The sequence below is a fragment of the Melozone crissalis genome, unplaced genomic scaffold, assembly GCF_028551555.1.
Source record: "Melozone crissalis strain CALT ecotype California unplaced genomic scaffold, PUWL_Pcris_2 ptg000107l_1, whole genome shotgun sequence".
NCBI lineage: Eukaryota > Metazoa > Chordata > Aves > Passeriformes > Passerellidae > Melozone > Melozone crissalis.
This window is the reverse complement of record NW_026535884.1, coordinates 5,144,170-5,155,116: the sequence shown is the minus strand read 5'-3', so window position 1 is coordinate 5,155,116 and position 10,947 is coordinate 5,144,170. Positions and strand designations below refer to the sequence as shown.

Below are 10,947 nucleotides of genomic sequence, written 5' to 3'. Positions count from 1 at the left end.
CAGAGTTACTGAACATCTACACTAAGAACTGTGCCCGTGCTCCTGCTGCAGTAGGATGAGACTTGGAATAGTTCATGCTGCATGATTTTTCACTTTAGCATGTTTTAAACCCCAATCCCTGTTTTCACTACCACAAATGACATAATTACATAATTCCAATATATTTACAAAATATTAAAAAGTCTTGTTAATCTTCTACATATTAACCTCATTCTGCCACTTTACACATGCACTAATTCGGGGGAAAAAAATTAAAAGAAATCAACAGGCTGAAATGAGCAGCTTTACCCTTTGTCAACAAGCAATCTTTGCATCTTTTAGAAAGAGAAAAAGGAACAAAGCCAAGTTTGTTTCACTGAGCAAAAAAAGACAGTTCAGAAATTCATGTGCAATGGCTACAGAGCTGTAGAGTCACTTAGCTGAGATGACATGAAGAAAAAAGTGCAAGGTGGTTCCTCACAGAGCGTAAAAAAAATCCAGTCACTGAGGCATGGCTGAAGGAAGGAGGTGCTAACTACAACCCTACACATCAGGAACTAGCTGACAGAACACAAACACGGCTGTGTGGGGGTTCAATCTACTGGCCAGAATGAATTTTTTTGTTTCAAACACCATGAATCCTTGGTACCAATGGAGTGTGTTACAGTGGAGTCTTCTAGAGCGGGAACATGAAGACAAAGGGAGCAGCTAGAATCAATAACTGAGGGTAGAGTCATCCCATTCCAGCTGCTGCTGTCTGTTAACATTCTGTTGGTCCTCCTCCTGCTCTCCCTCTTCCTCCTCACTGCTTTCAGACTCTGCACTAGTGATGTCATCTTCTTCTCCATCTTCACTTTCTTCTTCCTCCTCTTCCTCCTCCTCTTCACTGCTGTGTTGATCCTCGTACGTCTGTTCAGACAAAAATTAGCTGTCATTACCATACTGGCTAAAATTATTTTTGTTCTTTATTCAAGGCATTATATTGAGGAGGAGCCATTGCAGATTCCTTGCTGGATTTAGCAGCTCAGTAGGAATTAGGCAGAAACCAGAAAAGACAAAGGAAGCAGCACATTGTAAAAGAGTTCTGTGACAATCCTGGCACATCCTGGCACTCTACACAAATTGGCTCTGAAGGGTGATCCAGTACTGCAAATTCTACTGGAAAATGATCTTACAATAGGACACAGAGCATGAAGGTCACACATCTTTCTTGCTCCCAATTTTCTAAAAATTCAGATGTCAGCCACAGGAGAAGGAAACATCACAAACACAGATGTTCTGACAATAAATTCCTGCAAACACAGGCTGTGTTTAAGGCTCTGAGCACATGATGAACACTAGTGCTGGACATTGGCCTGTAAAATCCCATCCTCCAGCATGAAACACTAACTCCTGCGAGATCCTTGGCATTTGGCACATTTGTTCTAAATTCCCAGCTAATGTCTCAGGCCTGTGCTCTCCCCCCCGTGCCCAGGGGCAGTAATGCCAGCAGGTGCCCAGGGTTACCTCCATGGGGTTGACAGTGATGGTGAGGGCAGAGTCGTCCCAGTCCATCTCGTTCTCCTTGCCCGTGTCCTGGTCCCGCATGGTTCTCTGGTGCGCGGCGCGGATCCGGAACACGCCCAGGATGATCATGAACACCAGGAAGCTCACACACACCACGATCACCACCGTGGCTGTGCTGGGCACAACTGCAGCCAGAAACACAACACTGCTAACAGCACTCTCACACTGTGCTGACAACCCCTCCCCTCCCATCACCTGCCAGGGGAAATGGCTTTACACAAGTATTTCATGTGTATTATTATTTTTCATATATTTTACACAAAGGCAGTTTGTCTACAGCCACTTAAAAGGTCAGTAGGAAAGTAAGAACGAGGCTTCATTTCCTTAAATATAATTATATCAATTTGAAAGATAAAAAACCAGCTCAACTTCAATGGCTGAGAATCCTGACCTGAGAAGGGATGAGGGTTTGCCAAGTTGTGACCAGAGAGATCAACAAAGGAATGATGCACTGGGTGAATGAACTGTGGCTGTGCAGCAATGTGATTGGCATGTTCCACTGGGCTGGCTGTGTGGATAACATTCACCTGGAGATAAACAGAAAATGTTAAACTCCAGAAACCCAATAGTATCATTCTGTAAAGATACAAATAAAGAGAAAAAAATTAAATTTTAGTGCCTTTAATGCCATTTTCTGCTGTACTTCCATCTACTTGATGTAAGCATACTAAATAATAATTAACCTGTAGCCTGCTGCAGAGAAAATGCAATTTTAGCCTCTCTGTGCTTTAACATAATCCCTTAGTATCAGAAATTTACACATCACAAGCAAAACAGTGAAGGGCCCAGCACGTCCCTCTGTGGCATCCCTGAAGTGACACATAAAGGCCACTCAGCTCTCTGGGTAGCACCACTCTCACTCCATTTGCTAAATTAATAATCTGTGTTCTCAGAGCAACCTCTCCACCTTCACACCTCCATTAGCCACACTACTTTTTCTACAAACAACAATTTTATTTCAAGCTGAACCACAGGACTAAAATCACCATATATAAAAAACACTGCCTGAAATGCTCACATTTCCCAATACCGATTTACAGGACAAAACCTAAATCAATAACTGGTGGACTGTCTCTCGGCTGAGGGACACATCTGCAGGCTGCAGGCCCCAGGCCCGGGCAGGGACCCACCTCCACCTGGAACTCGTTGCTGACGTAGCGCCCGTTGAGCTCCGAGCAGAGCAGCTTGAACTTCCTGTCGAACAGGGACGCCGTGCGCCAGTTCCTGTAGCGGAGCAGGTGCAGAACCTCCTCGTAGTTGGCCATGGTGTCCACCCCTGGGGACAGACAGACACTGCTACAGCTCTGCCACGGCACCGCCTCAGAGCCCAGACAAATAGGACTCCATGGCTTCACCTGAGGCCGCTTGGCCAACAGATGTTTAAGGATACAGAAAGGGTAACAGAAGTGACACACACGTGTGGCTCCACTGAAATCCTGTGGGTTGGTTTTGTGGTAAAAATCCTAAACCCAGAGAGTCTTGGAAGGGATTCTGGGAGCTTTTCTATGGAATATTTTAACCTAACAGAAAAGAATGATGCGTGCTCCTAGACACTGGAGTACCCATGGAAGGAACAAGCCTTTTCTGGGGCAAAATCTAACTGCAGTTCCACAGCCCAGAGGTGACAGGCTATTTGGAACAGAGTAAAGAACAGAAGGATAGTTCTAGAAGGCTGTATTTTCTAGAATCACAGCTTTCCACAGAATTGCTGTGCTTGGAACTCTAAAAGAAATGAAGTATTTGGAGTAAGGTGTTACAAACCACCTCTCTAGAACTGCTCCCTGTGTCAGTCCCCTCATTCCCTCCCAAGAGCAGCAGCAGGAACCCCCACCTGTGATTATCATGCCCAGGTTGGAACTGCTCATCTCAATGCCTTTCTGCTGCAATCGTGTCATGTCAATCTCCAGGCTCTCTTGCTCCTGATTCAGTTCCTCTCCCAGCACCGTCACCTCACACATATCCAGGTTGTGCATGATCTCTTCAGATACCAAAGACTCTTGAACTAAACATCAGAGAAAAAGTCAAAGATTTAAGCAGAAACACCGGAAAAAATATTAAAATCTAGGCCCGAGGAGAACAAGTATTCACAAAATAATGATTTAAAAAATAAAACACAAAATATAAACAAGGGATATTTACATGAGGATAATGGCCTGGACTTATTATCATTTCCAGGTAAGTTTTTGTTAGCCCAGACCAGAGGATCTACACCTTTTTCCCCTTATGGATTGTGTATTAAAGCCATAGCTCTCTGCAGGAGGAAGATCCTGCCCGAGGCGAGGGTGGGACAGTCACCTGTAGGATCCTCATCGCCGTCCCCCTCGGGCTCCACCTCCCGGGTGATGGTGCTGATGATGCGCAGCTCCGGGAACAGGGACACGCCCTCGGAGCTCTCGAACTCGGAGGCAGAGCGGGCAAAGTGGTTGATGCCACTCAGGCTGATTTTTGGCTCCTCTGGCTGCAGGACCATGACATAGCCCTCCACAGAGGGAATGGACACACAGGCCTCTTCGTTGAAACACCTGAGAGACAGAAGCAGTTCTGCAGTCAAGGTGATTGGTTCCGAGGCAAGCACAATTACACAGAGTAATTGCTTTATAAATTTTTGAAAAGCTGTCTCAGACCCAGGAGTCTTAGATAAATTCATCACTGCCCTGGAAAGTAGCCACCAAGGGAGCAATCTCACAATTAATTTTTACTTACAGTTACCATTTGGCCTCATTTCTGTGCTTTGACTAGAGCCACAGGTAACCCCTTTAATGAAGCTGTGAGACTGGAGACACTCCCAGCACTCTGGCAGTACTTTCCTCCCCACCTTACACACTCCCTACTCCATTCTCAGGCAGAGAGCAGAGCACTGTGGATAACATTTGCTGTACTGCAGTGTGGGATGGTCACACAGCCCAGGACTCCTTTGTTTCTCCCAAGAGAAGCCCATGAACAGCAGCCCCACACAGGGATGCTCCAGCTCAGCACCAGGACACACCTGACAGTGCTGGTGATCTTCAGCCTGCGGATGCCAGGGGTTGGGAACTGGCGGGAGTTCAGGTAGGAAATGTGCTGCATGGCCTTGTCCACTCTGTCAATGTCATCCCCTTCTATGGTCAGCGTTGACTGGCTCGGGTTCATGTGGATCTGAAAACAAGGAGGAAAACCATAAGAGAACACCCAGCTGAGTGACATGATCTGCAATTCAAACTGGAGCTCAGCACTGCTAAATGCAGGAGAATTGCATCCATATTCAAAACAACAGGGTCATTATTTCCCAGCCTTGTGGCACACAGTCTCAGCTCCCTACTCACTGCCTTACCCCAGTGTCATGTATTTGTGTTTCACTCTTTAAGAAAAAATCTAAGCACATATCATAGTTCTGGCTCTAGTAATACAGAAGAGAGACAGCTAAAAAATAAGATAAATTTAGCTCTGTTCACACAACCTTGCTACTGAAAAAGCCACGTAATCTTATTTTATGAAGTTGCTTGTTAAAGATCTCTTATTAGACAATCTGCACAGCTGGTAAAACAGAGGCTTACAAATATGGAGTTTCTCTTCAAGACTTAAAAGACAGCAGAGAACTTACATTTTTAAGACCAGGTTTATAAAAGAAAAATTTCCTACTTTTATGTAATATTAATGCAGAATGCTACAAGAGATGAGCTTGTTATATCTGGGGCACCCTGTTAACTCTGCCAGTAAAACTTGTAACTCTGATCAGGGAAGGAATATACATGCTCCCCTTTGTTTATATGCAAATTTACCTTCACACCTTTGCCAACACCATCAGCCATCTGCAAATCCAGCCCCTCCTTGCAGGTGTAGAGGCAATCAATCACCTTCTTGTTCTCCAGTTTACCAGAACGGATCATCAACCCTGCCAGGTTGCCTCGGAAAAACTGAGCCATGCGCAGTTCGCCACCTTCAAAACACGAGGGAGGAAAAACCTTCACTTGTCATCATTCTTTCTGCTTTTCTTTTGTAAAACAACAGGTATGCCAGCTGATACACACAGCATCATACACATGCAGGTTAGTTTCCATCCATTCTGGGGGTTAACCTTGTGATTATGTCAGGCACAAAGAAAGAATTGAACAGTTCACCATGCACGTGGCCTTCAGAGAGCTGTGGCCACCTTGAACTGCCTGCTCCATGACAAACACCTCACAAGAAGCCCCAAACAGCGAGGTGGTGCTCAGAAATCAAACACAATGGGATGAGCCATGAAACCTGAACCTTCCTGCTGGGTAACACCTCCTACTACTCGGGACACAGGAGAGCATCCCTCCAGCTTGAGGGATCTCCACCTAAGCCAGCCCTGCAGGCTCTCCCTGCACTCCAAGGCTAGAAAGGAGCTTTCTAAAGTCATTCAGCTCATTCTGAGAGGTGTCCAAGAGTCACCTGCCCCCTCTAAAGCTGCCATCTTCTCTCTGCAGATTCAAGAGAGCAGTTTAAACCCAGGTAACTCAACTAAGTCTGATAAGGCCAACCTAACAAGGCCTTTATTCCTCAGTGGTTTTGAAGATGATGTCACCATGATCAGCTAGTCCATCTTGCTAAATGCTGGGGCCACAAAACACCACCTGCAAATGTGCATTTTCAAGCCCATTACTTATTAAGCAACCTGATTTTAGAAAGATGTCTAAGCTTGATTTAGTAGTTCTAAGTGATAAAAGATCTTTGGTACAACTCTAAAATTCAGTGGTGAAATGTCCTGTTACAAATTACACCATTTTCATACAGCTTCAGCTTCTGGAGCCCCTGGATGCTGCTCCCTTCTTGCCAAATTAAAATGTGATGCACAGCTAGAAACCTCTTGCCAGTTACATCCAGACTATTCCAGCAATTCTTAAACTTTACAGGAGGGTACCCATCTTGAATTCACTTTTAAAAATACACACTAATTTTAGGTATCCCAACTCAAGACACAAAACCCACTGAACTATCACTAAAATCTGTTATGAGGAAATAACCCTGTAGGAAATCTGAAATACCTGGTAGCCAAAGCTTTTCTGCCCATTCACAATTGCAATTTTATATAAGTATCTGTGAGTATCCCCTGTAAATTACAGGTCTGTGGTTGTGAGCAGCCTGACCTAAATATGAGATCAGTCTTGTTCTGAAGAGGAGCACAGGTACCTGAGTTCCAGAGGTGCTGCCCAATGTACTGAGTAAATTCTATAATAAAGACACATTCTACATGCATAAATACATACATTTATATAGGATGATGTGTGTTTATGCTTTAACAAAACTGGATGAAAGAGATTATAGCTGATAATTTACAGCAACTTTTTTCACCACTTCACTGCAATCACAATTGTTGCAGATTTGTACATGGAAGTACATGTGGATGAAACCAAAAAAATACCCAAAACAAACAAAAAAACCCCAAAACTAAGCAGAAATCAGCTGATGATGCTCTGCAAATAGAAGCACAATGAAGACACAAGCCTAGAGAGGATTATGTGAAGGTCAATGGCCCGAATGCAATGCCTGCATTTCATGCTGTGTGCGAGATGAAGCAATGTCTTGGCTTAAAAATGAAATAAAACAGTAGGGAAAAAAACTCCAGCAACCTGCAGAGGTCTCGGGCACAGTTTCATTGTCATTTTCACTTCCTGTATATTCTGTAGAAAAGCAAGACAAAGAATGGGACAATAGGGAAAGGACCAAGTAGTTACAATTTGGCAAACTCTCAAATCCCAGAAAATACAAAGCAGCACATCCCCCAAAGCTTGCTTGTATTGAACCCAGCTCCTCAAGGATTATGAGTTCTTGGAAACAAAGAGCTGCAGTGCAGGGGAAGACATCACTGTGCTGGTACAAGAACAGTCATGGCACCACAGCCCAAAGAGCCCCACACACAAGCAGCAGCAAGAGCTGCAGAACCAGGAGAGGAAACCTCACACAAACCTTTGTCTTTAGTAAGACAACACAACTCTAACAACTGGCTCCATATGAGGGGAAATTAATGCAAGATCCAGACTAATACCGTGAATCACCAAAAGGTATTGAAAGGTAATCAAAAGAAGCCATTATCAACACAGATTTCTTAATCAATAATAGAATCACATGCATCGAGCAGTCAATTTATCAAATGGAAGCACCAAAAAATGAAAATCGGCATTTAATTTTTTAAAAGAAATGTTCCAAGAACTTCTTTAGAAGGATAAAATCTTCTGCTCCTTGGAGACAAGCTGCATACACAACTTAGTGCAGCCTAAATAGAGCAGACAATAAAGCGGATGTCTATTTTTGTAAGCAGAAATGGTAAAATACTCAAGAGACAGCACTGTTGTGTTGCTCTGCAGAGCTGTCTGCTGGACAGGCCTCCATTGATGAGAAGACTTTTCCTACAAGATGCTTTTCAACCTACTTGAAATGAAGTGATCTGCTTGGTAATCTGAAGTACATGAGGCATTGTTACAACTACTATTAAAAATAAGCTAACAGTATTCCCCACGGCCACCACAAAAATCATGTTGATGGAATACAGGCTGGTGAGCAGCCTTGTATTTCACACCTGTGGCCAACGAGAAAACAAACAAACACTCATGGAAAAAATTACTCAGAGGAAATATGTGATACCAGCTTGGAGCAAAATCCATCTGCAAGAGGCAAAACATGTTACATTTCATGCACTAAAAAGACCTGATGGGTACCTCTAGATAACCACAGAGATTTCATTAGAAAAAGTTAATTAGAAGTATTAACAATTGTCAGTATTTACCTTGCCAGCATGCTCCAACCACCAGCTGTGTTTCTATCTTGGAAGGGTGGAGTGGGTAATCCTCAGTGACTGGGAAGGGATCATAGGAAACCCCATCCACGTACAGAGACACTGCAGGAAATTCAACGTTGACCACGTAGTGGTGCCACTCTTTGTCACACACCTGAACAGAGAGTTTTAAAAATTCTGTCATTTTTTCCCCATTGCAGTTCAGTAACTGAGCTGGTCCCATGTTTTACATAAACATACATGCAGATGTACCAACGACCTACAACACAAGCCTGTACAGACACAGTTGATCTTTCACACACATGGCACACATCTGAAAAGCAAACTGACTGCCAAACATTAATAAGAAGTTTCTTTATTCTGCTGCCAATACAGGAAGCTGCATATACTTCCTTTCCTTTAATTTTTATATTAAATAACAGCCTATTCCAATCAAAAAATACATTTCTACATGCATGCACATCCTGAAACGCTGTTATAAGGCAACCTTACTTGACAAAGGACAGGTATTTGCTGAGAGGAACTGTTAAAAAGACAGGACTATTTATCACAGATCCAGGGGGCTGAGAAAATGTCACATGCTCAGAAGTGCTTGAATGCTATGATCAACCTGGAATAAATACCTCCTGTTTTCTCATGCACTCCACCTAAGAGTGCATCTAGTGAAGACAAGCTCTAAGTCACATCTAGTGTCACAGCTCTAAGACTGACACTACACATTCCACTTTATATTCAAGATGAAAAGCTGAAGCTGAGCCTGCCACTCAATCACAAGTGAAACAAGCACTGCTGGGTTCTGCAGAACAGGAGTTTGGAGGGGCAGGAAGCATTTATCACTAAGGACACTGCCAGGGCTGTTAGCGGCTGCTGGCTTTCACCCTGGCACTGTACCCACGAGCTCCCAGGCTCACCTGATTGAGCTTCCAGTGGAACTCAGCAGGCTGGTAGGACTTTCCCTGGGAGGGGTCCTGGCGGAACAGGAACACCAGGCGGCAGTTGTGCACGTACAGGGCGTAGTGGTGCCGGTTCATATCTGCAGGCAGTTCAGTCAACAGCGTTATTTCCTGCACTAAAACCTCACCAACAAAATGCACCTGCTCTGCAACCTCACACTCCAATACCAAAGGCACTGGCAGGCAGTAATCGATGCAGAAGTAAATCAGGCAGGGTAAGAGGAATGTAAAACATCTGCAGCAGTAGTGAGGGCAAACACTCTTGAAGAACCCATGAGGCTGCAGGACAGACAGAGAAGTCTCTATCCCAACCCATCCTAAAGCAAGGCACAGCACTGAAGAGCCAGAGATAAACCTGTCAGCAGCAGAAAAAGAGCTCTACTTGCAAACAGAAGAGCTTTTTTTTGATACAAATAGCAATTATGGAAGCAGGGTTATCACATTTCCTTCCTCTTAATGGCATTTTCCAAACTATTGTTTCTGTGTCATAAGCAGAGTGAAATTATGCACAGAGTAAAAAAAAAAACCTTAATCTCTGGAGAAAGAGAAATTATATCCTCCTAAGGAAAATAAAGATATAGCAGCAAATGCTGTCACTAGACCTGATATGTGTGTCTTAATGTTTTTAGGCAGCATCAAGAACAAGGCTATCTTTGGAGATGCAAACTCCAGGCTGCAGTGCCAGAATAAGTAATCTACCACAGTAAAAGAAGTGCATGATGTAAACTGAAATAGAATTAGAAAAACAAGTCTGCCCAATCTGAAGCTACATAATCGAAGGCCGAGCCTAAACATAAGCACAACAGTGATTTTTAAAGTCAACCTCATATAAATTCCAAGAAAACCTTAAGGTAGAGAAAACACTGTCACATGTGCTGCCAGAGCACATAAAAACCAACCAACCACAAAGACTGTTTATAATTGAAGTATTGACAAACCTGTCTTGTCTGCATTGCACAGAATTGTCTCTTTCTCCTTGGTTCCGGGCCCGTGCCTCATCCACACTGAAATCATGAAGGGCTCTTTGAGATTGACTGTGACAACACCATCTGGAATCTTCACAGCCTGGGTGCCATTAAACTCGAAGACCTGGTCGCTGTCATGGCCATTATCCGTGGGCAGCCCCACAGTCCAGTTAGCAGCACTGCTGGGAGGGGGCAGCAGCTCAGCTGTGCCAGAGGCAGCACCTACAACACAAATGATCAAATCAAAACAGAAATTTAAAAGACCACCACCGGTTTCAAATTCAACTGTTGATCTCAGCACTAATTTCTCAGCACCAACTGTCAGGATTATGCACTGCCATCACCCAATTCTCCTTCTAAATAGTGTGGCACTAATTAAAGGCATCTAATATCATGGTAACTTCCACAAATTTCACTTCTGGGTGGACAACTAATCTCATAATAAGCAAATTCAACCTCCACAGCTATAGAATCTGATTTTGCCTCTATCTCAGGAAGCCTTTCATTAATGCCACTTGTCCCTGAGCCCCAGGAGCACGATGCCTTTCTCTGGACACTGTGAGAGCAGAAGTGATCCAGCTGAAGAGCGTGCACAAGCACCCCCTCCCAGCCCCCAGCACAGTCAGCAGCAGGTACCCTTAACGTCACACTGACCTCAATCAGGGAACAGCTCAGCAATTGCCTGGGTCTCTGGTACATGCTACTCAGACTTTCAATTACTTTCAACTGCAGCCGAAGGCATAAATCA

At 44.0% G+C, this 10,947-nt stretch overlaps 1 protein-coding gene across 4 annotated transcripts in view; it reads right to left on the bottom strand.

Annotated features, from left to right (window-relative positions):
• Positions 1-325: 325 nt before the first annotated feature.
• Positions 326-10,947, bottom strand: part of CLSTN1 (calsyntenin 1) — a 28,029-nt gene continuing 17,407 nt past the window's right edge. For 2 of the 4 annotated variants that reach the window (XM_054292162.1, XM_054292161.1), the window contains 12 exons: positions 10,173-10,421; positions 9,193-9,314; positions 8,273-8,435; positions 7,119-7,169; positions 5,304-5,461; positions 4,532-4,680; positions 3,841-4,067; positions 3,377-3,547; positions 2,676-2,821; positions 1,937-2,072; positions 1,486-1,670; positions 326-888 (listed from right to left, as the gene is read on the bottom strand). In XM_054292162.1, the coding sequence (XP_054148137.1) occupies positions 694-888; positions 1,486-1,670; positions 1,937-2,072; positions 2,676-2,821; positions 3,377-3,547; positions 3,841-4,067; positions 4,532-4,680; positions 5,304-5,461; positions 7,119-7,169; positions 8,273-8,435; positions 9,193-9,314; positions 10,173-10,421 (1,952 nt within the window). In that variant the 3' untranslated portion in view covers positions 326-693. The remainder of the gene's footprint in view (positions 889-1,485; positions 1,671-1,936; positions 2,073-2,675; positions 2,822-3,376; positions 3,548-3,840; positions 4,068-4,531; positions 4,681-5,303; positions 5,462-7,118; positions 7,170-8,272; positions 8,436-9,192; positions 9,315-10,172; positions 10,422-10,947) is intronic. The other 2 variants (XM_054292163.1, XM_054292164.1) reach the window with 1 other exon arrangement.